This window comes from Onychostruthus taczanowskii, unplaced genomic scaffold (assembly GCF_017590055.1).
Source record: "Onychostruthus taczanowskii isolate IOZ18803 unplaced genomic scaffold, ASM1759005v1 scaffold28, whole genome shotgun sequence".
NCBI classification, from domain to species: Eukaryota; Metazoa; Chordata; class Aves; order Passeriformes; family Passeridae; genus Onychostruthus; species Onychostruthus taczanowskii.
Window position 1 is genome coordinate 6,472,723 of NW_024500128.1, and position 26,441 is coordinate 6,499,163.

The following is a 26,441-nucleotide window of genomic DNA, read 5'->3' on the forward strand; positions in this document are numbered from 1 at the left end:
TAATCCCCTTGAAAAATTCCTTTGTAAGCTGATTTTTCTTTTCTGTTTTGTAAAAGCAGATGGAAATTCTCCAAGCACTACAATATTCAGTAAGTTGACTGGGAAGGAATGCTTGGCTCCTCCCTCTATGTGGAGCATCTCACAACGGGGTGATGTAATTTTATCAGTCATGCAGTGATACTCAATGGCCCATTAACAGAAGGTATCTCACTGGAGGGAGGATTGGTTGTGGAAGAGATAAAGAAAACTGCCCAATTGAAAGAAGATAACTGCCCCACCTCTAACAGATGGCAATAGAGTGCACACCCTTAGTCACATCTTGTAACCTAAGGCAGTTATGATAAGCAAAAGCTATACTTAGTGGTACACTGAATATGGGGAAGAGGATGTGCGACCCAGTCAACAAAAACCACCAGGTGTTTTGTGAGGCAGTGTGATCTGAAAAAATAGTGATTTTTATGGTTGTGTTGTTTGTCAAGAGTTGATAATCCCCTTGAAAAATTCCTTTGTAAGCTGATTTTTCTTTTCTGTTTTGTAAAAGCAGATGGAAATTCTCCAAGCACTACAATATTCAGTAAGTTGACTCTCCCAAGACATATCAGAACACAGAGCATGTTTTTCAGCCAGTCTCTGTTCATCAGGTGAATAGGTGGGTGGATGGAACAATGCACTTTTGTGGCTGAAGCACAACTGTCATTGTTCATCCATTGTTCTCAGTGTGTAACAAGTGCCTTTGGTAGATAGTGGGTGGCATTTATACAGTTCACTGTTCCTGCATTCTCAGTCCTGAGTTAGTAAGGGTACTACTGAATGTTGATCTTGTGTTCTTGGCCGAATGTCCAATAATGTGTCTTTAATGAAAACAGCTGTTGGATCTGCTCTTAGCAATGTGTTTCCCAATGCCATTCGTATGACTTGCATACCACATGCACTGAACCTCATCCTGGAAGAATGGCCAAGACTATTTGACAGTTTAAACACCACAGCTGATCCTATAAAGAGCTTCTGCTGCCAAAGTACCCTGAACTTTGTAAGTCAAGGTTTTATGAACTCAGGCATGTTCAAAATATTTGAATGGGCTACAAGCTCAAACAGAAGCCACACAATTGGTGTGAATTATTTTTGCATAGTTCTCTGTGCAAATAATGACAACTTATTATAGGAAAAAAGCTATGGAATTTAAGAACTGGAGGTTTTGTTAAGAAGCATTTCAGTAAAACATGAGTAAATCAGAACAACAGTTTAGTGTGTCTCTGAGTGCTTCCATTGAAAATATGTTTTGGTGATTTTCTATGACCTTGGACTACATATTCTGTTGGTTCTGTTCTGTCTATAATATTTTCCCCTAATTTATTGTTCTGCTAGAATGCAATACAGAAATATTTTCCGTGAATTGTAACACTGTTTGTTACTAGCCACCCATTTAGGAGGAAGGAACAAACAATCACAACTTTTTGTCTGCCTTGCCTCCCCCTTCCTCCCTGCCTTGCTTTCTGTCTGAGTCCCCCAACCGCCTCTTTCTCCTCAAACTTTGCAATGGAAATGTGTTTGCATTCCTGGAATGTGTCTATTCAAATGATAGCCTCTAAGCCAGGGCTGCTATGTGAATAAATATTCCATGGATCTCATAATACACTCAAATATGTATTGTTTTCTTCTATGGATTGTGTTGTTTTATCTTCCATTTAAAAAGCAGCAATGGCGTTACTTGTCTTCACCACCTGCACGCAAAGTTTATTTCAACAGACAGGCTACTTTCTGATGGGAAGATCCTAATAAAATTTAAAGGACTTGAATAAATGCAGCTAGCAGAATCAGTACAATTAATTGATAAACTCTTTAAGAGAGAATAACCTCTAAAGCATTAGACTGCATTTTTGGTGTACACTTTCCTAAAATTGCCAACAGAACATAAAATTCAAGTGAGCATGGTTTTGGGTATATATTTTTGAAATCTCTATGAAATAATTTTGCTGTTTATCTCCATTTTATAATGGTATACATATGGAATGAAAACCCTGCTATTTACAGAGCTTCCTGCTCACATTTTTGACTATTTTGCCACCAAAGACTGCTCAGGAAGCTGTTTTTCCTTCTTTCTGTGGACTCTTGTAAGAATTAATTTCAGAGGAAAATGGAAACTTATGCTTAGTTTAGGTTGTGATTGAGTGGAAGAGAAAAAGGAAACTCAAATAATCTTTGCCTCAAAATGCCTTTTCATTTTTTTCTGATGTATACCATTTTGTTTTCCTGTTTTTAAAGTTTTAAAGCCATGTTAGAATGCATAAAAACATGGTGATAGGAATCTGTAGGAAAACTGTCGGGACTTAATTTTTGTTCAATATGTGTTATATGTTTATATTTCCTTTGGGTGTAATTATCTTTTTCCAGCTTAAGAACCAAAAGTGTTACAAAAACAGATGTAGTGAAAATAAGCAAGAGAAGTCTCATTTCCTTTGGTGAACAAAGTTCACAATTAGCTTGAGTGTAATTTTATGCATGTTGTACCCCATCAAGCAGTTTTGTTGACAAAAGCTTGCTTTCTTGGATTTATCACAACTGATAAAAGATCTGTGATGCCAGACAAGAATTTAGTTACATGGAAAAGGGGGAAAGAGTGGGTCAGATGTAATAACATATTCTAGATGTTATTCCTGCCAACAATTAATGGGAAAATTAATTTTATGAACCTCTGTTTACAGACTGACATCTGGAGGACTTCTCAGCTTGGATAATTTCCAGTGTGTAGATTTATGTACTACTATTCCTCCTCTTTTCCCCTTTTTTCCTTAAATATTTCACTTTTCAGATCTGTACCATTCAGTTAACTGTGAATGAATGTGAATTATTTTGTTGCTGTGATTTCTTTTAGGATTCAATGTGCATAAAAACTGAAAATGCTTGCTAAAACAGACATTCAGTGAATACTTATTGAAATGTATTTAGAGATATTTAAAAAAAAAATCAAAGGGTTCTTTTAACTTAAAGCAGTTCTGATCAGAGAAGTCAGAATATAGTTCTACATGAGTAGAACTTCTGAAGTATGAAATGAAGAGCTTGTAGTGCTAGCAGAAAAGGTCTTTTTATTATTTTTTTTTCCCATATAGCTGTCCTTGTGAGCTGTAAAATGTTTTTGAATCACAAAATTCTGGTCTACCATGGTTTAAATATTATATTGGGTAGTGGACACTTGTACCTTATCCAGTTTCTTTTTCAGTCTAGTGAAATTTTGAAATTTGCTTTGAATGTTTCCCTTCTTTCAGTGTGACAGCAGTTGTAGTGTGGTCTCCACACCTTCCTTCCTGTGGGAAATCATAGCATGTTGTCATGGGTATCCATTGCTATCTTGAGGATGTCTATCTGTGCTGATTGGAGCAAGAAAATAGAATTTCCTGTTAGTTTCATTGGAAGAAGTGGGTACCACTTGTGTTGAGGCAGGCTGTGTGTAGATGAGGGTCCAGTGATGGGGCCCAGCCCTATGCAACTGAGCAGGTTGACATGTTTAGCAAATTTGAGCAGCTCCTTTATTTAAAAGGTAGTACTGGTATTAGAAGAGCAAGGTAGGAATGATCCTGTAATCCTTGATCCTGTAATTCTCATTGCCTCAAAAAAGGTAAAAGAATAACTATTATAATGCTTTCTTTTCTGGTTACTTATTTAAATACTGTCACAAAAATACTAGTGAAATCCTGCCCCATTGAGAACAGTGCTTTTAGCACATGGAATGACTTTATGAAACAACAGTATTTAAAAAATACTCACAGGAATAGTTCACAGGAAACAGTTATTGGCATCCTTGCAGAAGTAACATGTAATTACTACTCTTAATATTGATGCTGATAGTACTGCTCTGTGGGTTCTGTCTAAATTTTCTTTTTTATGTAAAATAGTATGTCACTGGTAACATTTCAGTTGTCAGTATTCTCAGTAAAATAATTTTATGGAAGAAGTTAATTTTACTTTTAATTGTAATAACTTCTGATGGTATCATGACGAGTAAATCTCAATTAATCTCTCACATTAAAATGAAAGTCATGACATCTTGCTTCCTTTTAACAAGTAGCGTGTTGTAGCTAAGGGCAAATAGACCTTTTCTAACTCTTATTCAGTTACTGTCATGATTGAAAACTTATGAAATATTTTGGCACCAAAGGCCATCAGTCCTCAAGGCTATGTAAGTTACTGAATTTCGGGTTTTAGCATGAACGTTAGAAAATTTCTCTATTTCCATGTAGAAATTCAATAGATGTGAATTGACTTGATGAGTTTTCACTCATGCTGTTACAAAATGTTGTAATATTAAAATGCATGATGCCATTCTTAATAGTTCTTTGGGGCTAGAAACCTTAATTTTGTATCCTGTATTTACAGGCTAGTGTTTAAGAGTGTAGATTTTATCTGAACAATAAGAATGTGAAAAATCTAAATTGACTTGTAAAACACTGATTTCCATTTCCTCAAATCTTGTAGTTTACATTTTAGTCACAATTTTCAAATGGCAACAGAAGTACTAGTTTAGGTATTTTTTTTTTGTTTAGGCTGTTGGTACATTATATATAATGCAATGTCAGGCATGACCCTACTGTTACAGTATTTTAACACGAAGAGGTTGTTTTAATTTCCAATTTTCTCTTCCATTTTCGTAGCTATTTTCGTAGCATCCTAAATATTTGAAGCGGTCATGGGTCATAAATCTGACACATTTACTGTGGACCTTCCTTTCTTACTGACAAAATTTGCTTGCTGTAAATCAAACATAAATCCTGTGATACAACTTATACTTTCTCTGAGGGTGTATTTGGATAAAGCAGCTTGTGTCTTTACTCTTCCTTAGGACCAAAGATGCTGTATTAGTTCTTCATCTGGTAGGATTGAGTGTTTTCAGTGTTCACTGGAGCTGCTGTGCTTTCACCTGCAAGATATGGTGCATTGGTTTGCCAGTGCTTCTGAAACTGCCAGGGAAAATGCAACTCTCCTGCTTAGAAATGCAACCTTATTTTTAATTTTATTCATTTAGCTTAGTAAAGGGAGAATAGCCTGTGTTGCTGCAAATTTGATGCACTTTTAATGGGGCCTGGAGTAGAACATGTCTTTTCAAAATAGAACAACTCTTGCATGAAGGTAAAAAGTCTGTGCGCACCGTTGGGAGTTGATGTGCTGCTTGCAAACATGTGCTTTCAGAGCCCAGTAGATGAGTACATGGATTTGTTTGCTTGCTAGTGGTGTTCCTGGGAGGGCTGTGAGGAAAAGATGCAGCTCAGCTGTGTACTGTGTTGTTGGCAATGCACTTACTGTGAGGCCATCTTTTTGCTGTGGAACAGTGACACATCCTCCAGCGTCCTGACCACAGCTGTTCTGAAATAAATATACATCAACCTATTCCACTGCAAGCTACTCCAGCTGATACTACTACTACTATGTATACCTCTCTTCATAGTTTAAATGTAGGCATTTAAACATATTTGAAGAAAAAGCTGTAAGTAATTGTGTTGTCTAATGAGTGGCTCATAAAGCAATGTTGAAACATACAAAGATGTTATACCATACATCCTATAATCACTTGAGTAAGGCATGTTATTGGATACTGAAAGTGTCCCTGCATTTCCTTTAATAAAAATACTGTATTTAATAGCCCATCCAAAAAAATCAGCGTGTCATTCACTGTGGCAAGCTAACAATCTTCATAAGTTTTGTTGATTTTGTAAAGTTATTTCATTCACAATTACTTTATTACAAAAATAGCTCTTTAGAGAGATATTTATAATTTATATTATAAATTATATAGAGAAATATATAAATTATAATTTATATAGAGAGCTGTTTATTATTTATAATAGATCTTTAACAAAAATCACATTATTTTCCATGTTTTATGTGGAACCAGTTTTGCATATTCTGTGGTTTAAATTAATTCAAACTTTTTTCAACATGACATAAGTAATAGAGAGAATTCTTTAAAGCATAATCAGCCTTCTAAACAATGGTAATAGTTTTCTTTACCAAATGTTTCCTTGAAACATTTCCTTGAAGTGAAAGTGAAGACTATTTTAGTTTTATATGTTCCTGTCAGCTAATTTATTGCCTCTTTTCCTCAATTATGCACCAGTGAATTTGTTTTGTTGCATAAACCCCACATTAAGTGTCTTCTGTTTTCACCTAGGTGGCTGTGCTACAATCCCGGAGTCTGATCTAGAGGAAAGGACTGTTATACCAGGCTCCACAGCGGTGTTTGCTGCTCAGGGGCAGAGCACAAAGCAGAAATCCAAGCCTGGTAAGAAAAGAAAGACTATGTTATTTCACTTTGTGGTATACAGCTCATCTTTTCACAGTGCTTGTGGACATATGAAAAAAATGGCATATATTTCAGCCTTTGTTGACATAATTTCTAGCTTTTCTTGCTGCAGTAGTGTAATGTATAGGATTCTGAGCTTATTCAGCTTCTTCTGTCAAGAATGGCTTAACTGTAAAGGTCAGTCTTAGAATTAAATAACTTCAGTTCAAAGGTTTTGTGCTACGTAATACTTGAATGAGATTCTCACAGGTTTTATTCACAATCTCTTCCACAGAGGCAAAATGAAACTGAGGGCATTTTGGTGTAATAAAAGCTTTTTTTTTTTCCTGTGGTATGGTGGTTACACTTTGTGCCAGCTGATTAAAATATGGTCATTACTTATCTTTTGTGGGGAGACTTCCTAGAATTTCAGAAAAATATTATTGGATATAATAAAATGAAATTATACTGGCTATAAAATATACTGCATACAGTGATGACACATTTTCTGGAAAGACTTCTTGCTGCCGGGAACTGTGATATAGTGTTAACATATTTTAAAAGCAGCACTGTAAAGTACTGCCTTGCAGTTTAATAAAGTGTCTGGTAAATTCTCAGGGTCTGACTATAGCAATTTCACATTTTTCTTTCTAAGTTGTACCTTCACACTTCTTTTCCCCTCTCCTTGTCTAATTTTATCCTATAATATTTATTATGACATGTATTTGAATTGCTTGTAAATCAGAAGTCTTCATTATGGATGGGTGTTGAAGTTAAGAAAAGCAGCTTGGAGGTTGCAACCAACAACAGTCAAAAATAACAAGTCCTTATACATCTGCAAAACCCAGTCACTTGTGTGTTTAAAAAGCATCCAGCTGCTTGTTTGTCCAGCTAAATGTAGCACAGACAGGCAGGGAGTTGGAATAGATAGTTAATTTCAATAGAAAAATTTACATTAGCAAATTTTAATAGAGGACAGAAGGTTATCTAATGCTACAGTGTAACTTAAAAATTAGTACCTGCTTACAAAAACAACTTGAAAAATCCCCCAAAGGCCTACAGCTCTGACTTTTCTAGGGTGCTAATTACTTGTAGTCCTCAAGGACTTCAGGTCATTAGAAGAAGCGAGCCTGTCAAAGTTGACATAAATATAGTTTAACCTTTGCCATCTGGATATACTAAGTAACCTCCTGGTAATGAAAAAGTATATTATCTCTCTGGTGTGGGATACAATTCTGATAAAATTCAACTTCAGGCAACTAGACTAATAAATCACAAATATATGGCAAGTTATTTCTCTTTGTCTGATGCTCCAGTCTTCTGATCAAGCACATATTTGTTCTTCAGTAGATAGTGTTCTCCTATATTTAAATAGCCCTATTACTGAAAAGACTAGCATGAGTGGAAAAGTGTAGAAATGTATTCATGAGCTCCAGAAACAACAGCATGGGGACCTGCATATCCTACTGTAGGTCTTAGCCCATGATATGAGACTTACATCACATAGCTGGCTGTTGTTGCTTTGTAACTATGAAAGGCAGAATGAAAACTTTGAAAGCTTTTAAAAAGTCTTCAGGTTTACAGCCATGTGTTATACAAGTGAGTTTAATTCATTCATGTTAAGAATTGACTGCCATCTGCCAGCTAGTGCTGCAATATAGAGAACACCTAGAATATCTGCCACCGAGCTGTCTGGAAATTCTAATTGCTATGAGTGTAAGAGCCAAGGCAGCTACTTAAACCTGAAGGTAACAGTAGGCATGAAATCACAGCCTTTCAATGTTTTTCTGTACATGATATTTTTGGACTGAGTTCTTGCTCAGGCACCACAGACTGCAGCAAGACCATGGTGATTACAAAGAGCCCTCAAAGAATATTTTCTATGTCTTATGTATCTTTTTATTTAAGCTTGAATTTAATTTAACTATGTGCAGTAAATGAGAGAGAAAAAAGGACAAAGTAGAGAAGTAGAGTAAAAGTAATTTTTCTTGATATATCTTCCTTCATTTCCTAATGGAGTTCAAGATAAATTCTTGTGATAAGTTGTGAGTTGGTTGTTTGATGACCCTAGTGACCTAGTGGGTCACTTCCAACTCAGGATGTTCTGTGATTATATGATAATATGTTGTATGAGCTATGCAAAGAACTGAGGGAAATCAGGGACTGAGACCTGGAAGACTGTTCTGTGAGAAACTGTGCTGTAGGGCATCATCCTGTCACAGACTTGCAAATTATCTCATGCAAAGTATTATACTGAGACTTTCCAGGCAGCTGCTAAGCATGTGAGTGAGACTTTTGGCTTTACTTGGAATAGTTACTTAGGAGAGCAGAAAATGACATTTAGTAGTCATCTACAAGTCTGTGCAAGGACAGAATGAATGGTTTTAGCCCAATCACAGAGTCTCTTTGGAAGGGAAATTACTGGATTTATGATCTTTTAAATGCTGAAATAGTTCTCACTGGGTTGTTTTTCGTACTTATTTTTTTTATAATCCAAGTATATTGTGATTTCATAGTAGAGAATAGGATCACATTCATGATATTTCAAAGCTAATGGTGTTGTTGCAGTTGTAAGAGTAAATTCTTTTAGATGGCTTTTGCTTTGAGTAGGTACAAAATACTTCCTTGAACATTCTCTGTCCTAGTGAATGGAAAAGAATTCTTCCATTTCTTACCACCTCAAGACATGGAGTCTGTGTGCACTGCATTGGGAGGAATAATGTTAGCATGATAAATCCCTGCTAATTTTGTTCTTGCTGTTTTGGTTAGAAGGAGGACAGAGTAGCATATATTGCATATAGACTGCACAAGTCTAGTGGAGAATTTGAATGTAATTTGAAGTTCACTTGTTAGGTCTGTACTTTTTCCATGGGCTCACAGCTATAATACCAACGCTGACCTCTTCTGCAATCAAAAATATGAACGTAGTGATTGTAGACTCTGTGTAGGTACTGTGGAGTTCCTTTCTCTTTTGATGTACACTTCCTGCTGTCTTCTGTTTTCTTCTTTACAAACTATGAATTTCTAACCAGAGCTGCATCTGCTTGAGTGGCTTGATTTTATGGAGACGTTTTCATCTGTTCTAGAAAGTAACAATTAACAGAGATTTGCAGAGCTCCAGTTCTCAAGCTCTCACTTGTGCTAGAATATTTCGATTGGAATTAATTGAAAGTATGGTTTGTCACCAAGAAGTATAAAGGAGTTCTTGTACCTGCAGGCTTTTTAGAGAAATCTCTAAGAAATATGGGAAACTGCCTTAAAGCAGCAATTAAACTGTGCTGGTGGTGAGCTTTAGGATGTAATAACAACATATGCATATATCAATACAGTATGGTGTCGAGGTCCGCTGTTAAGTTCTTAAAGTAAGTATTTTGAACTCCTTGTACGCCCTGTGCTGCATGCTACTTACTTTTTTCCCAACAAATATTCCTATTAATTATTTTACACAGAAAGGATCTGTTTGGTTTTTCTTTATGAGTAAAGAGTTTTATGCTGGTAAATTATTACTAACTTTACTAAATCGATGGAAAAGCAGGTTAAAAGTCAGTATGAATAAAAGAATGTTTGGCTTGAGAAATGTATCTTGGTTTTTTTTGGTTGCTGTTTTTTTGTTGTTGTTTTGTGAAACCATTGTGCTGATTACATTGTAATTTCTGTACTTGTTCAGGATTTTGCGGCACTGGAAGTCAGATTTATCAAGTGTCATGACATCCAGGTATTGGAGTTTTCACAACTTCTAAGACTTGATTTTCCTGGCGGAATTTTTCGTCTAAGATCCTGTAAACATATTCTGTAAATGATCTGTCTAAACAACAACAAAAAAATCTTTAATATTTAAGGGGAATATTTGCCTGACTTTGCCATGATAATTCAGAATAAATGTCTTTTACTGAGGGAGCAGTATGGCTCAGTATTTACATTTATTGTTTAAACACAAATATTTCTGAGAAGCTATTTATAAGAAAATACTTAGCATTTGGATTTGCTACTGTGCTTCCACTGTTTTAGTTATATTCTTTGTGTGTTGCTGTTATGCAAATATTTAGATGGCTTAAAGATTAAATTTCAAAGTTCTCTATGATTATATTTAGTAAAGTAAATAAACTTCCATAGTTTTATACTCAAAACATCTAAGACCAAAAACTGTGTCAGCATTTATATTTATGATTGGAATAAATTTTTAACTATCTTTAGTTTGAATCTGGCTTATTATTTTTGATTAAATAAACAGGCACCCCTACATAGATGACAGTGAGGTTGAGCTATAAACTCCAGTAAAACAAGATATGCTGAGTCCAATTTTAAAAACCCCCTCCAAAGCTGCACCCAGATATTGTACATGTCTGTAGTGTATTTTATTTATTTTGTTACTTTTTCTCCAGCATTGAATGGCAATGTTCATGTAGGAGTTGCAGGTGCCGCTTAGGAGTATCTTTGAACTTCACCCTTCTAATCAAAGACTGTGTTTTTTAATAGCCTAGACAATTTGAAAAACTATCCCATGGTTCCAGCTCATAAAGATGTTTACTTGCACTAACTTTTTAATAAACAAGATGGAAGCTATTTTCCTTTAAAGGGTCTAGGGACATTTAAATTTATGTGCTTAATTTTTTCTTATGAATACTCAACTGTGTGAAACTGTAAACTACATCTGCTATGTAGCTCATCAAAAAGTGATGTAATATAGGATGAAATTTTGTGATAGTGTTTCATGTATTTGATTTTAGAAAGAAGTACTCTTAAATGCTTGGCTTTCTATAAAGAGTTAGATAGTAAGGAGCTTTTGGGTATGAATTGCTGCCAGCTCTCCACTGAGTCTTTTTATTTTTGTGCTGAACTGTTCTTAATATTATTTCTTGCCTACACATATGAGGAAAGGCATATCTTGGAATTTGTTTTGAAGGGTGCCTACATTTCCTGTAAAAACTCTAAAGCAGGTCTGTGAAAGTTTTCTATTTTCTCTCAGACATATATTGTCTATATGTTGCATTAATAACTGCTCTACATTTTCAACATGCATGAGTAAGGTGCAGATGGCCTTACTACTGTTATTGTAATTATTGTCGTTTGCTGCACTAGCAATCATTTGGACACTGATGTTTTTGCCAATTACAGCAAAAGTATTTGTAAGGTACAAAGCAATTAACTTTTGCAGGTTAGACAGTATAAAAGGACAGAAATCAATTTTACTACTAACTGTATTATAAATGAGATTAAATAAAAGGGAAATGTTTAAGTTAAGCTAATTTTGAAAAAAATGTCCATACTGTCTGGAGAGGGATTTCATGCCCATAGTGAACTTTCTAAGCAATCAGCTGAATGAATCAGTACTGTTTGCAACACAGCCTTTTCAGCTCTTCATGGCTACAGTCTTGAACCTGAACTTCTGTCTGAAGTTTGGTTACTACACTCATGGCATTAGTTTTTTGACAGACTTACTTTTTAAAAATCGTGAAGGCCTAATTAACAGGGCTCATCTGAAGGGGTAATTGTGATGCTGATAGTTTGAGTACAGTTTCAAACATTTTGACAAGTGAGTTGCAACACAATGTTTGGTCATTGGCTAACAAAGAATCCTGAATTAGAAACAAATCTGTCAAAAATGTGGAAACTTGTGACGGCCTCAGGTAAGGGAAAGCTCCTTCAGACCTAACCTCATTAGTTGCTCACTTAGGTATTTCCCACTGATGTATTGTGGTATTATGAGACCAGATCCTTTTTTCTTTCTGTATGGACATTGCTATGCAATAGGAAAGATACCAGGAGCCTGCAGCTGGGCCCACCTAATACTTTAAAATTGCTAAGCTAATTGTTTCCACAAGAAAAGGTGCAAAAAAAATCACTGGGCTACAAAAAGCCTATTTTTCTGGAGAGGGTTGAAGAGATTTATGGAGGTTTTCTTTTCCACAGAGTCTGTTTTTCTAAAGAGCAGTACAGCTTAAGAGATTAATGTGAGAATTCCTTCATTAAGTCAATACCAAATGAAGTACAGTTTCTCTTTTAGCAGGAGCTTGTATATACATCTCCTCTGAAACGTAATATAGCACACTAGAACACAGCAAGTCTTATATATGTTCTGTTATTTGCAGATTGTACTATATTATAATGTATATAGCCAACTGCAGTGAGTAAAGAGATCAGTCTCTGTGTTTGCCCCATATCAGCAGTTGTTATAGTGTTTTACAAAATGTTTTCATTCAGAGGTTTAAGAAGTCTGATTAATTCTGCTTTGTTTCATGACTGTCAATGTAACAAAGAACTGAGGACTGCCTTACACTCCGCTTTGTGGGTTGTCTCAGGATTTGCTGTGACTTAAACAGAAAAGAGGTAGGAAATGGACAAGTCATGGTATAGAGAGCTCAGCCCTTTTCCTTCAGATTTGGTGGCTTTAAAAGGAAGAGTTGTTTGTGTGAAGTGTTCTGTTTTTTAATGAAGAAAGAATTCAAAGGCACTCTTAAAATTATTAGCAAAAGGTTGCTATTGTCACAGTTAGGGAGCAGAAAAGAGTGATACTAGGCATTACAACATATTAATGGCCCTATTCAAAGCTTTCTGGAATCTATCAGAAAGCCTTTCCTTATTTTTAACAAGACCTGAACATGAGAAATCCTAATAGATAATGGAAGGTAAGGAACACAAATGATAGGTTGAGAAGAGAGGGCATGCTAAATATGAAACAAACCCAAAAATTAAATCTAGACACGTTTTTAGGAATTATGATTAGGTTTTGTAGGCAAGAAAGGGGAATTGTGGCACAGCATAAAGAATCAAAAAATAAAAGTTTAAAAGCTGTTTTTTGTGACTAAATGTTGGTTTTCATATTTCCTTGGTGGTTTTCCTGCACAACTCTGAGCCGAAGATAAGTAGATAATTGTCTTTCACTAGGATTCATTCATGCACTTGTCTTCTGCAAGTAAAGATCAGCAGGAAAGAAACTAGTCAGACTTCTGTTAATTGCTGCTGCCTACTTTTCATATGTGCTGGTGCAGATTAATATTCCATTTTCCTTATGAGTGTTTCTAAGACTTGTGGTGCTTTTGTTTCCTCACACCAGTTATTTCCTCCACTGCATCAAGTGCTGCCATTTAAAGTGCAAATATGCCCAGAATTCTGTATTTTTTCTCATGGATTTGAACTGCTGGCTACTGTTTTCTTTATCTTGGGTGAAGTCTTTTTACTGAATACTCAGTAAAACTTTTTTCTCAGCACCTGTGTTTACCTATCTAATGCATTAGTGGCTCTCCAGTTCTGCAGCACAAAGCTTTGTACCCAGTTTTTTGTTTAACTGGAAAATAATAATTTTTGTACAGCACATGGATAGCTTTGAATTATATACATTATTTGGATTAGTGCATTATTCCTGGCTTCACTTTTTGTCAGATCTTTGTTGGTTTGTGAGATGGTACACAGATATCTGTGCTACTTTCTTGACATTATAGAATAGTATCTGTAAAATTTACATTCTGCTGTTGATTCTTTATATTTATTTGTGTTAGATATTAATGGTTCCTATATGTTCATATCCATCTTTGAGAACTACAAACATTTTATGCTGTTCTTATTTCTAATGAGGTGTTATTATTTAAAAAAAAAAAAAAAAAAAAAAAAAAAGAGACTAAGAGGACAGAGACACTCATCAATATATTATTTGAATGCCTGCTCAAAATTCCAAGCCAAGAAGAATTTAGATGCTGCCAGGCATATTGAATCCTGCTCAGGTTGTCATAGCCTGGACAACACAGTTGGCAGACAGACACTTTTGGCTTCTGCCATCCATCTTTGCATAAAAGAGGTAATTAAATCAGAGTCATTCAATAGCACAAAACACAGCCAAACACTCCACTTTAAGATTTCCTCTACTGCTGAAAACCAGTACTGCAAATTTCAGGAAATCCCCAAAACTCATTGGGTACTCCAAAGAGGACTTTTTCTGATGCAGAAACTTGGAGTTCTATGACTTGTGTATTATATAAAAATCAGATTACACTCAGTGAAGGTTACTTTTATCCAAAAACTGTTTCACTACCTTTTTTAGAACCCTGAAGTTAATATTTTTGTAATCATTTGATATATCAGATGAGTATTAGTTATTTGTTAATTCCAGGATGAGCCTTTAAAGTGGTTTTCCAGGTCTTTTTTTCCAGGTTATACAAAATGCCAAGACTCACTTTATAGCTTGTCAACATTGGCCACCAAATGGAGATTAGCTCTAGATCTTTAGGAACTGTTTGCTGGAAAAAAAATGACATTGTGGAGGTGTTAGAGGTTATTTTCCAAAATATCTTCTTTTTAGAAGCAATTTTAGTGTCTTGCGCCCCTTTCTCCCCTCACCCTTCCAGAAGGCAGCCATCCATATTATGAGCTAATGGCTTAAACGTTCTTTAGAAAAAGGAAAAAAAGGACTGTTTTTGAGATACAGGATTGCATGAAAGCACCTGAAACTGCTAGGATCAGTTCTCTCTCCCTGAGGGCTGACTCTGCAACCCCCTGAAAAATAAGGGATTAGAATGGAAACAGTGACTCTCATTTAAAGAACTGCTGACACGCCTCAAAAGTGGGAGCACATTCCCACATGCTCTTTGTTGGAGAATGTTACTGGAACTGCAAATAGGTTTTCCATGTCATTTTGTGGAAATTATCAGTGCCATTATAAGCCACTTTGGTGTTTTGCTGGAGCTTTGAATTGTCACAGAATGGATATTATTGGTATATGGATGATGTGTATTGCCAGTTCACATCGTCTTTCTTAAATAATATTGTGAATAGTATTGAAATATTTCTGGGGTTGGAATCATAATTTTTTCCTCTTAATTATTAAAATGAAATAGTTGAAATGCTACTGCACCCTCAAGGTCCTACCACTCGTGGCTTTTCTATGGAGACAATGTGATTGCCATGCTTGTACAGGTAGATGCTACTGTGATTCCTGGTGTTGATATGGCTCAGGAGAGGCTTGTACCCCAAATCCCAGTAGTCTATTGTAGATAAAATTTTTTCTCACTCTGGTGTGCTGGAGCAATACGCATTTTGGTCATGCTGGCTGTAATTCCTAAAACTGGTTACTTAAAATGGACATTAAAATTCTTATTTTGCATTTGTATGCCATAGTGTTAAGAGCTCTTCTGCAGTTTTTAAATTCTCCTCTCATTTCTCCAGAGTGAACATATTCCTAATCCACATTCTACTTGTAAAATAGAATCTTATGGGGCCTCATCCCTGTGTGCTGTCACAACCATCCTACCAGATGGACTGTCATGAACTCCTTGGTTCTTGAATTGGTTCTCATCGCCTGTGGTTGTGAGATGCAGCACATATGCCTGTGTTGCACCTAATATTTTTATCTATCATATTTTTAGCTTAAGTCACTAGAGAATTAAATCTAGTAATTATTGACACTTTGACTGCAGTTAATGCAGATCTTCTGATGCTTACTGATCAATGGACAGATCAATTGTCATGGCAGAATTCAAAAGTAAGGCTTCCAGAACTGATTCAAGTTCACCACACTGATGAGGGTGGTTGGATGAATTTAAGGAATTGTTTAGTACCATGGGACCAAACAATATTACACTTAGCAAGATTTCCACAAAAGGGACAAGCGACAGCAGAGCAGTAGCCCTTGTTATTAAAATCAACAGTTCCAACAATGTAGTGCTTATGACTTACCCTGAGGTAAGCAGTTATTTTGTCAGCCTCATCAAATATTTATCAGCCATCACTGCTAAACACGTTCTAGTTCTGAGTTATTTTGTATTGTTGTACTCCACAGAGTATCCTCTCAGCTATTTCACCTGTTAGAGTAATTATGTCTTCCTGTGGTGTCACCCTCACCAGTTTAGCATTAAGCCTACTGAAATGTTTCCAAAAGTAGGATATGAGGCTGAAGTAGATATGAAGGAAAACTGGGTAAGTGCTGAATTTTGTAATAACTACTGGAACATAGGACCAGATGTATACCTGCTGCACAGAGCAGTGCATGAAGCAGGTGTATCTTCCTGGCCTGTGTTAGTGTATGTACCCATACATCAGGGTTTGCTAAGCAATAGGTCAGTGCATAAGGCTGAATAAGTTTAGAACTTTGGAAACATAGGCTGGAAGCAAAAATGGTTTGTATTTCCTAGGACAGATTTTGTTTTCAAAGTTTGGTTCTCTTTTAAAGGGAAAAATAGAAAGATGTTCCAAAATGTTAATCAGAACAGTATATGATATTCAGAGTGGTGCTAGAGCTAGGTCTGATTCCTTTCATGGTACCCCCAAAACAAATGCATGATATCACTTAATGAAGACACATTTATTAGTGCCATGTTATTTTGCAGCCCACATTCCCTCACAGGACAAGTGTTGAGATTTTGGGGCACTGACAGACAAGGTGAACCACAAGAGAAACCCTGTAGTTCCTTCGCTTGCTCAGTTTCTAAATAGACTAAAAAATTTTGTGGCACTGGTAGGCTGCATAGCTTTTCAGCTCACTGTGTACTTACTGTCTATCAAATAAAATACTACTTAATAAAACCTGAACTCTTCATTTAGTTGTCTTTAAAATTTCGTTAGGGCCCTTGCCCTTTAGAAGGCCCTACAATTATGAACCTTCATGTTCATAATTGAATTGAATCAGTGATTTTTTTTTTAAGGTGTATTTTGGCTCATAGATGGCTTAGGTTTCTTCAGATCTAATACCTTGAGTGTCACGGACAGGGTGATGCCCTGTGTAGCACTGTGCAATACCCTAGCTATGTATTAGCACTCTGGAGAATGCTACTTTAGAAGGTAGAAGTCAAGTTGGTTTTCTGAAAAATAGCCTGCCTTAACAAAATATTGTAACTTGGATTTTGATGTGATCTCGATCCCATTCAAGAAAACCTTAAATGGAAAAGCTAGGAGTAAGAAATAGGAAAATTATATATGCAGTTAGACAGAGCCTGAGGTCTCCTGTGGCTCTATTTATCAAAAAAATTTTGTTCCTTTCTAGCTTTATTCTGTTGTGTATAATCCAGAAAATGTTACTTTTTTTTTTGCATGTTTACGAGTACTAACAATTTTTCACTTTGAGCTTGGCAACTGCTGTAATTTCTGGTGAGAAAGATCAGAAAGGAGCAAGGTAAAAACAGGGGATAGAAGACACTAGCACAGTAGAAAATACATTAAATGTACACATCACATGGGTATTGGTTCTCTCCTCTGTAATCATAATTCAGTAAAGCTTTTGGTTGTGAAAATTGTGATTAAAAACATGTGCACGCTTTCCTCTGGGCTGCACTGCTAGCAGCATTAAACAGGCAATCACTGCAACTGTTCCTCAGGCCTGTTGCAAAACATGCCTGAAAAGAAAACTTCTGCAGAGCCTGGGGTAGCTAACTCAAAACTAGGCTGGTTGTATCCAAATGAGCTACAGCCTAGAGTGGGGAGGTTGCCATGGCTTTATCTTCTTATCCTCTCAGCCACCACGTGTTTCTTCATTCACTGGTGCCAGCACTATTTATAATGATTGGGTGGTAAGGCAGCTTTAGGGAGCTGAACAGATCAAAATTTCAAAATGTGGTTCAAGTTGTTTTTTCCTAACCTTAATCTTTATCCATATAGTTAGACCATCAAAAGGACAGGTTACTGTCTTGTGGGGTCAGTGAGCTGTAACTGTGTCTACAGCTGCAAGACTCCTAGTTGTGCTGTGGGAGAGGTTGGTATGTGCATCACGATGCAGGGGGAGAGCATGAACATCCCTGTGGCAGCAGGCCATAGCTATGTCAAATTAAGTATAAAATGTGATTGCCTTCTAGCTTTTGACTTGATCAGCCATCTGAATCATTCACCTCATAGTGGCAGGAGCATGAGTGTTGGGTCAAGGACTAAGGGAATGGGGAAGCCACAACTGTCCCACCTTTCGTTAGCCTATGCTGTCACAGTAGCTAAAGCACAATCAAACCCTTAAATAGGAGCATTGAGAAAATAACCCAGAATGCTAATAGGATATTTTATGTGTGCCATGCCTTATTAAGTGTAATTGTAAAGTTATTCTGAGTTCTCTTACCTAATGAACAAGCACTAGAAGTACTAGTTTATTTTTATGCCATGGAAGGTGGTTTGTGTATGATGGGGAGCCTCTTCATTCTTGTGTTCACAGTCCATTGCGCCAGAACCCATTTATGCTTTTTCCTGGCAATTTTCTTACAGCTCTAAAACTGTGGACACAGGACCTAATCCAACAAAGTTTTTAAGCACATGCACTGCCAAGCATATGTAGTCTTACTGGACTCACAAGGGAGTATAGTAGGCAAAGTGAAAACGCCCTCTGGTCTTTCTATATCAGCTGTACTTGGTCCTTCTTGGAGTAAAATTGGTTGTAAGCCTGAAAGAAATGTCATATTAGGACAGCTGCTTCTTCTATTCTCCTTAGCATTTCCTTGGTTTTGTCAAATGGAGAATAGGTCAAGACTTCATCACAAACACGAAGCCAAGCCAACACATAAATACCCTTGAGCAGCAGTTTTAACATTTTGGAATATTTATAGCTAACAGCTAAATTTTAGGATAACAGACTGTTCAAGGTCTGTGTTAGTTCATTTTCTGTAAAATACAATTTTTATTCTGGGTGAATTCCAGATATTTGAGCATGGACTGGAGATCAATCTGGAATGGTCTAAAATTAAATACTATTCTTTCTTTTCTTTTCCCTTTGTTAATAGGACTTTTCAGAAAGGCTATTTGATAAACACAGTATAATAATGTGTAATAACAATGAATTGGACTAAAAACAATTGCCTTTCTTTTGCTTTCTTAAGGACTGGTCTGACAATTACGCACTGACTAGAAGTCATGTGTCACATCCTGTATTTCAGTTTCTTTTCTGGATCCTCAGTATTTGATATTTACTATCATGTAATACCCCATGGCCTATATTGTATTCTCTAATGCAAAGACAAACTCGAAAACATGGACTGTTTAGCCAAAACTGATTCCTTTTCTCATTAAGTGATAACCCTGAAAATTTCATATCTGTTCTTTCTGTTGATCATCTTTGTTTTGAAGTGATGCCCCTTCTACTCCCACTTTCTTGTTTTTGTTCTCCAAACTTGGAGTAATTTTTCTTACTGGGGAATATTCAATTATTTTCAGTGCTCAGCTTGTAATATTCAGTAGAGATGCTGAAGGTTCAAGCAATTACTGGCAGTAGGTGAAGGTGGTCAGGACTGCTGGATTTTCTGTCCAGATATGATGGCTGCTCTGTAGTTGTGTGATTTTGTAGTCTGGATTTCATTCAGAAGAATCAGGTAAACATTTCTCAGGGTGTTGCATGTTCCTGAATTGCAAAGAACAATCATAGGTGGCAGGTAAGCTTACTATATTACACTTAGAGAAAGGTAGTTGAAATAAATGCAAGATTTCAATAGTTTGCTCTGTGATTAGAATATGTTTTCCCCTAACTGAATTTTGTCATATCTATATTTACTATCCATTTGTTTCTTCTTTCAATTTCAGGGTCATTTCTTAGGCAGTTTAGGTCAATGGCTCTCAGGGTTCCCTCCAGAGCTGAGCATTGCCTCTCAGTTCTTATTGCTCAAAAGAATGATTGTCTTGGAGGTTCATTCCTGAACTTCTCCAGAAGTGTGAATGAGTACTAAATTGTTGCCAGCAGGAATTTACATAGGCAGCTACAACTAAGGCAACAAAGGTGTTGGTCTCAAACCATTCCAGAAGCACCCCTCACAGGTTTGTGTGTGAAGCTGATTTTGTTCCCTCCTAAAATCAGGATCTTGGTTTTTTGCAGAATCACAGAAGAGAGGTGAGAGAAATATGTAATACAACTGTAATAAATAATCAAAAAGTAGCTAACTGAAATAATAAGTATCCATGCAACTCAGCCTAGAAAGCCAGAAAGAGTTTCCAGACTTATTTCTGTAAAACAGTAGGAAAGCATTTGTGGAAAAGATGGTGACAACTGGAGTTTATATAGATATTTAAAAATCAATATGAAATAAATTAGGTATTGTAAGCAATTTTCTAATTCTCAAAATCATCTACCTAAATCACTATTTCCAACACAAATGATTTTTTTTCAACAGTTATTTGGTCTTGGAATTATCTGTCGTTTCAGTACTTCTCAAAGTTGTTATCTTTCAGGGTTAACCTGTTGACCGCCCTGTAGTTGTGGGAGAAACAGTCTGTAAAGTTTCGTTTGTTTGGTTAGTTTTTTTAGTTGCAAAAAACAACCTGAATGCTAATGTCTCTAATTTTCAGAGTAGCAGCTTTGGGACATACTTGGTTCTTATGTCCCAAAACAAGGTGGAGGGGGGTCTTTCTTAACTCCCAGTGAAATATTCTGTTAACTCTTCAAAAAGAGGTCTTTCATGGTTGTCTTCTCACCGTTATCTCCTTGCACAGAAAAATAGAAGTTGGATTTGAGTTTCTGAGGTAGGTTTTAAAAGCCATTTTAGGTCTTTGGAATGTGATTTTGCTTTATATGTATTATTGTCCATATTGCATATCCATGGTGATGTGCTTTGTTCTCTATTTTTACAGCAAATGGGATGAGTTTTAAAATCTGCAATATACATTAAGCAACGCTTGTTGCCTGATTTTGTCATATGTAACAGTTTCAGGGGAGACTATTCTTGGCAGGCACTGCTTGAAGTAGAATTAACAGGCTCATCATGATAGCTATCCCAAGAGATCTTCTTTCTTTGTACAGATATAAAATACCTGACAAAACTTTCCATAAGAATCTCTGTATAGACTTTCCTTTGTTTTGTGAACCTCTTTTCTCCCAGAAAAATGTCTCTCTCTCCTACCTGTTCATATCCATTTGTCCTGTCATATGGCACCTCTTTCCACCTGCCATTCCAATAGAAGCTGGAATCCTTATTTTTGAGTTGTTCTGAGGAAAAATTTGCCTCATGTTGAGATGAATTTGCGAAATTTGTAAAAAATTTCGTTTGATTTCCAACATAGATTTACAGTCAATAGAAAAGGGAATGTCTTGGTAATAGATTCACCTTTGCTAGAGTGGCAGAATAATTCTGATACTGGGACAGTGATAAGCACATTGATTTTTCAGGTATTCTGCTGCTATAAACATTGGCACTGGACAAATCATTTTGGCATAGATGCAAATCTTTTCTCTTGCTAACTAAGGTTGGGCATATTAATTTTGTTTAAGGGTAGTGCGCATTCAGGTGAGATCAGAAACAGTCTATCATGTTGTGAACAAAGGAGCCTTAGTAAAGGTCAAAGTGCTGAGTAGTGATGCTTTAAAATGATTTGATAATAAATTTATACAGAGATAAAATATATTGAACATTTTTGAAGTCCAGTTTTTAAAAGACTGTGCAAACTCTGAATCCATTTTCAGTTTGCTTAAGTCTTGTCCTGTATAACAGACACCTGACAGCAACTCTCAGTTTATCTTGGGCCAGTGAGGGATAACAACATTATATGGAAGTATTTTTCAAAACCTAAGGAGCAATACAGTTAAAATTTTAGTTTTACTAACAAAATGGAGAAAAATATCTTCAAGTATCTGCTCTCCCACACTCGCATTCAGGAAAGTGTGTTAAAACAGAGCTATATTACAAATTTGGTATTCTGCTCTTTATTTCTTCCATGCTGTCCAAAATCATTGCCATGGTTGTAGATGATGTGTTAACAACTAGATATTTAATAGAAAAGGCAAAAAATAGCCAAGTACCTGCAGGACATTTGACAGGAGTGGAAATACAGGACCACCAACAATGGCAATGCAATATCAAACACAAGTTTAACTGATTAGATTGATCCAACACAAAAAGGGTGCCAATAGGAAAGTATAAACTTTTCCACCTTTGAAGGATATGCAGAGATCTGTAGTGTTCTTCAATGGTGCACTTGAAACCTGAAAGTATGTTTAGCCAAGTGCATTACTAAGTACGTGGTAAAATAAAGAAAACAATGCTAAACATGTGTGTAAGGCACTCCTACTTCTTATGCTTATGTGACTTGACCCCCTACTTATGTCCCTTAAATGCTACTGAGCTCACTGCAGTGGAATGAAGCAAAGCTGCCAGTATCTTATATTTCATTCATTAAAACTTTAAACAAAAACGTCTTACTAAATTATGAACATTTTAAATCTCTTCTGGAATGAACTTCTAAGTTATTTTAGGTATAATTTATTATTTGAAGGTTTGTGCCTGTGTAGTTTTGAATTCAGCATCAGGATCTGTATAAGATTTATGTAGAGCTACTCATATTTTATTGGAATGTTTATCCAAATATTCAGGTTATTTACTTAATCTATTAGATTTGGAAAGAAGCAGACTTTTGCCTTCTCCAAAGGTCAAACCTACTAGATACCTAGCATTTTAAAAAGACAAAAAGGGAAGATAAGTTTCTACTGTCTCGAATGAATCCATAGGTCAGAGTTTCATTACACTGACTTCACTATTCAGTATAGCAAAAGTAGATGGCATAATATTTTCTTAAATTATTTTGAATATTGCTACTGGTTAGTAAATTGTAATACCAAAATATTCAAGATCATTCATACAACCGATAGATTGTCTTTTAAAATAAATGCCCTTTGCATCAAGCACAAAGAGCTGTATTTTGACTACTTACTTTGGGCCCCTAAGAAAGCGTTTCAATATATAAAAACACAAGCTGAGCTTAGGTTCAAGCTTTGTCATTCATTCCACCTACATTAGCAGCTTCTGAATAGTTAGTGAAGAAAACTGTTTCCTCTAAAGAACTAGTGAAGATACCCATATCTTTCCATGGATTGTTTTGGAGCTTACCCTGGTGCCTGAATGCTGTGCAGGGGGCCACATGGCATTGGGGGCAGCTCTACTGGGTTCAGGAATTCATGTCTGACAGTGCCTTTGCTTTGGAACTCCTCATGCCATGCTTGCACGTTTCGCTAGTCCCACCTAAAGCAGTTCTGTCAGCCACTTCTCTGTGCAGCTGCAGAAGTGTTTGAGTCAGTCCTGGAAAGTTAAATGATGAGGGTTGGAAGAGTGCTGTTGCCTATTTTGGAATGAGTATTGTTTATGCTCTTTGACTACGTTTGTAGAAGTGTCGCATCAGCAGGTTACCTGTCTGCCTGGGCCTGTGGAGACTAAGAGCTCTTAAGTTCAGATTCCAAAGAGCAGGAATGAGTAACAGGTCCAGTGCAGTTTGTACAGTTTATACTGCAGTACTTAAAAGCAAGTGCATGTGACAGTAGGCATAATTTGTGGTCTAAAAAGTGATTTTAATTGCTGTGCTGAGCAGTGCAGGGGAAAAACCTCTCAACATTTGTGGAAGGAAACAGTTTGTGTGGAGAGCTTGATGTTCACACTATCTATATTTCTGGGTGTTTCACTTCCGACTCTCTCTAATCTGGTCCAGTGGACTCCATTAGTGGTTGGAGTACATTTTCTAGCATTGCTCCATCTAAAAGGACTCTCATCTGTATTCTTTTAGTTCTGCGATATATGGACTACAGTACAGAAAGTGGGGATGACTTCAAAAGCTCGCTTCTGTTCCAAATTGAAGTTGCAATGTAGATGCATCGAGTATATGTCACTGGTAATGGCAACAGAATGAACTGAACATGCTATTCAATTTTTACTCATATTTGAGTAAAGTGTTTCAGTAATTGGTTTCTAATTATTAAATATTCAAATTCTGTATATGGTATTTAAGCTTCAAATGAAGTATTTTCATATGGTAATTGGAATTGTTTTTATCTAGAATATTTTGTCCTCCTGGTTCTGTTTTTACCTGAGCAGTTCCTGTTATGGATCATTCAGAAATTGTTTGCATTTAAGTGTATTCCCTCATTCAAGTAAAAATTGAAAAGTATATTTTAATCTCTAATCTCCCTGTACTTACCTACATAACTACAGCTTTCCCCCCGCCCCACTTGGAATAGGAAATGTTGCTACATTGTGATATAAAAGTTAAAGGAATTTTTCTTAGTGCATCTATCCCTGATTTATACTGTTATGAGTTGATTTTGTGTGGAAATTTAGAGCAATATGAGCTTAAAAAAAATTGAACATCCTTATCTGGTAAGGGCTATCTTACTGTGTGAAGAACTGGCCAAATGTGTCTTTATCAGTGGAATGAAACATAAGCTGGATTTTTAAGTACCTGTGAAATACCTGCAGTATTCCATGATCATGATCAACCTTTGCAAAACTGCCAACCTTTTTTTTGATAACTTCTGACTGTCTTGGATACTGGTTTAGTTTTAGTCTTTTGCTACTGTCCAGGACTACTCCCTTGTGAGACGATGAAACAGACCTTGCAAAATGGATCAGCTTTTCATTCTATTTTGTGGATTCCTGGTTAAGTTTGCCTTCATGTAGCAGTCACAATTACATTTGCCATTCAGTGGGTGCATCTTTCATATAAGCAGAATAAAAGTTAACTAGGTTGTGTGCTGTGGAGTCTTTTTAATTAACAAACCTTTTTATGAATCCATAAATAGCAGTAATCAGGAGATGATGAAATTTTAGCATTCTTCTAGTCTGAGAGTTTAATTCTAGTCAAATATTATGGGAAGTTTTGAAAGTGTCAATAAAATTTTGAAACTAGCTCTTTATTTTATTGCTCAGGTGCAAAATTTTGCAACGAGTTTACACTTATCCATCAATGAAGTGAACTTTTAATAACATGCTGCGCACACTTCAGGATCTTTGTACTGTTTAAGAAAGATTGGCTTGCTCAATACTTGCCAAATATATAGACAATTAGATTTTCAGGTGGTTGGGATTTTTTCAAGGGTTCTTATAAGAAAACACATTTTTTTCCTACTAGATTCCTTATTGTTTTTCTGACCAGCTTGAACTTTGATATGACTTATCACCTTTATCCTTTATAAGAAAATTACCCCTGTACATAAGGTCAGTCCAAAAGTGTTTGCCATAACCACTTCTCTTATCCTTGCTGCCTCTTTAGACTATTAACTGTACTTTTCTCGGTCTGATTTAAACTTATTTCTATGGAGAAAGGAAAAATACAGCTGTACATTGTTAGGTTTATGCGTCCAAACCCCTCTGATACAAACACATTTCCTTTAGACAGAAATTGTCTTGGGAAAAAGTGCTTCTTGGAGGGCACTCTCCCTTAGGCATTGCTGGTCTGACAAGCCAAACCTTTTCTCAGAAGAATGATGTACAAGGGTTGACTATCTCTTCACTCACTTTTTTCTTAACTGAATTGAAATTTTGTTTAATTTTATATTCTCTCATCTTGTTCTGCAGGATAAAAAAGAGGCATACTTAAAAAAAAAGAACAAAAGCTTTTGAAGATTCTTTATAATAGCTTTTAGGATCAACTATGTATTTGTAGTCACTTTTAGTTTCACCATTTGTATGCATGTTTTTGTTCATAGACAGGTGGTTTGCATAGCTGAGGCCCGAGCTAGTTCTGATCTTTTTAGTTTGTCCAGTAAATATTTATCTCTGCTTTTTGGTTTAAATGTAGAAGTATTTTGAAGCTAAAGCACTTCACTGCCACTTGAGAGCTGTGCTCTTAAAGTATTTTGTTGTAACTGTTTTGAATTGAATCATTCATTGCTGTTGTTATGCAGTGTACCATGAATTTGTGGTTCTCCATTATGTTTTAGTGAAGTATATCAAACTATTTTTTTAATGAAGAGTAGGACAAACCCATATTTTTTAAAAGTATTGTTGTAGTTTAATTTCTCTATAAATTGATATGTAAAAAATAAATTATCCTCTCTGCATAAAAAACTGTATCTCTTGTCCTTTTTCCCATCTTCAGTTATTGTAAGGAGTGTTGTAAATTGCACTGATTCACAGGCTTAACAGGGGCAGAAGTTTAAAGACCTGCATCAGGAAAAGACCCAGAAAGGAAAAAGCAACTAAATTGACATGATAATTAGCTCCACTATAAAATTTCATAGTTCTGATTCAACAGCAAATTGGGGGTAGTTACAGAGAGAGGGGTTCTTTGCTCTACCTCCACTTCACATTGTTCAGGTTGGATGGTTTCATGTGTTTGAACTTCTGAATGAAAAAAAAAAAGATTTCATGGCTTTATAAACCTGGTGGCTTTAAAGAAGAGCACGTTACATCTGTGCTGGTGTAGTCCAAAGCGTTTGAATGATTTGATCCACAGAACGGGGAAACCTCAGAGTTTTGGTTTAATCAACTTTGTCAATTAATTTGGCTCACTTGGATCATATCTTTCT

General features: G+C 36.1%; 1 protein-coding gene across 1 annotated transcript in view; it reads left to right on the top strand.

The window, feature by feature from the left end:
• The window catches only part of BBS9 (Bardet-Biedl syndrome 9), a 285,824-nt gene that overhangs the window by 166,959 nt on the left and 92,424 nt on the right, over nt 1-26,441 (top strand). The window contains exon 22 of the mRNA XM_041407964.1: nt 6,161-6,271. Coding sequence (XP_041263898.1) covers nt 6,161-6,271 — 111 coding nt within the window. The remainder of the gene's footprint in view (nt 1-6,160; nt 6,272-26,441) is intronic.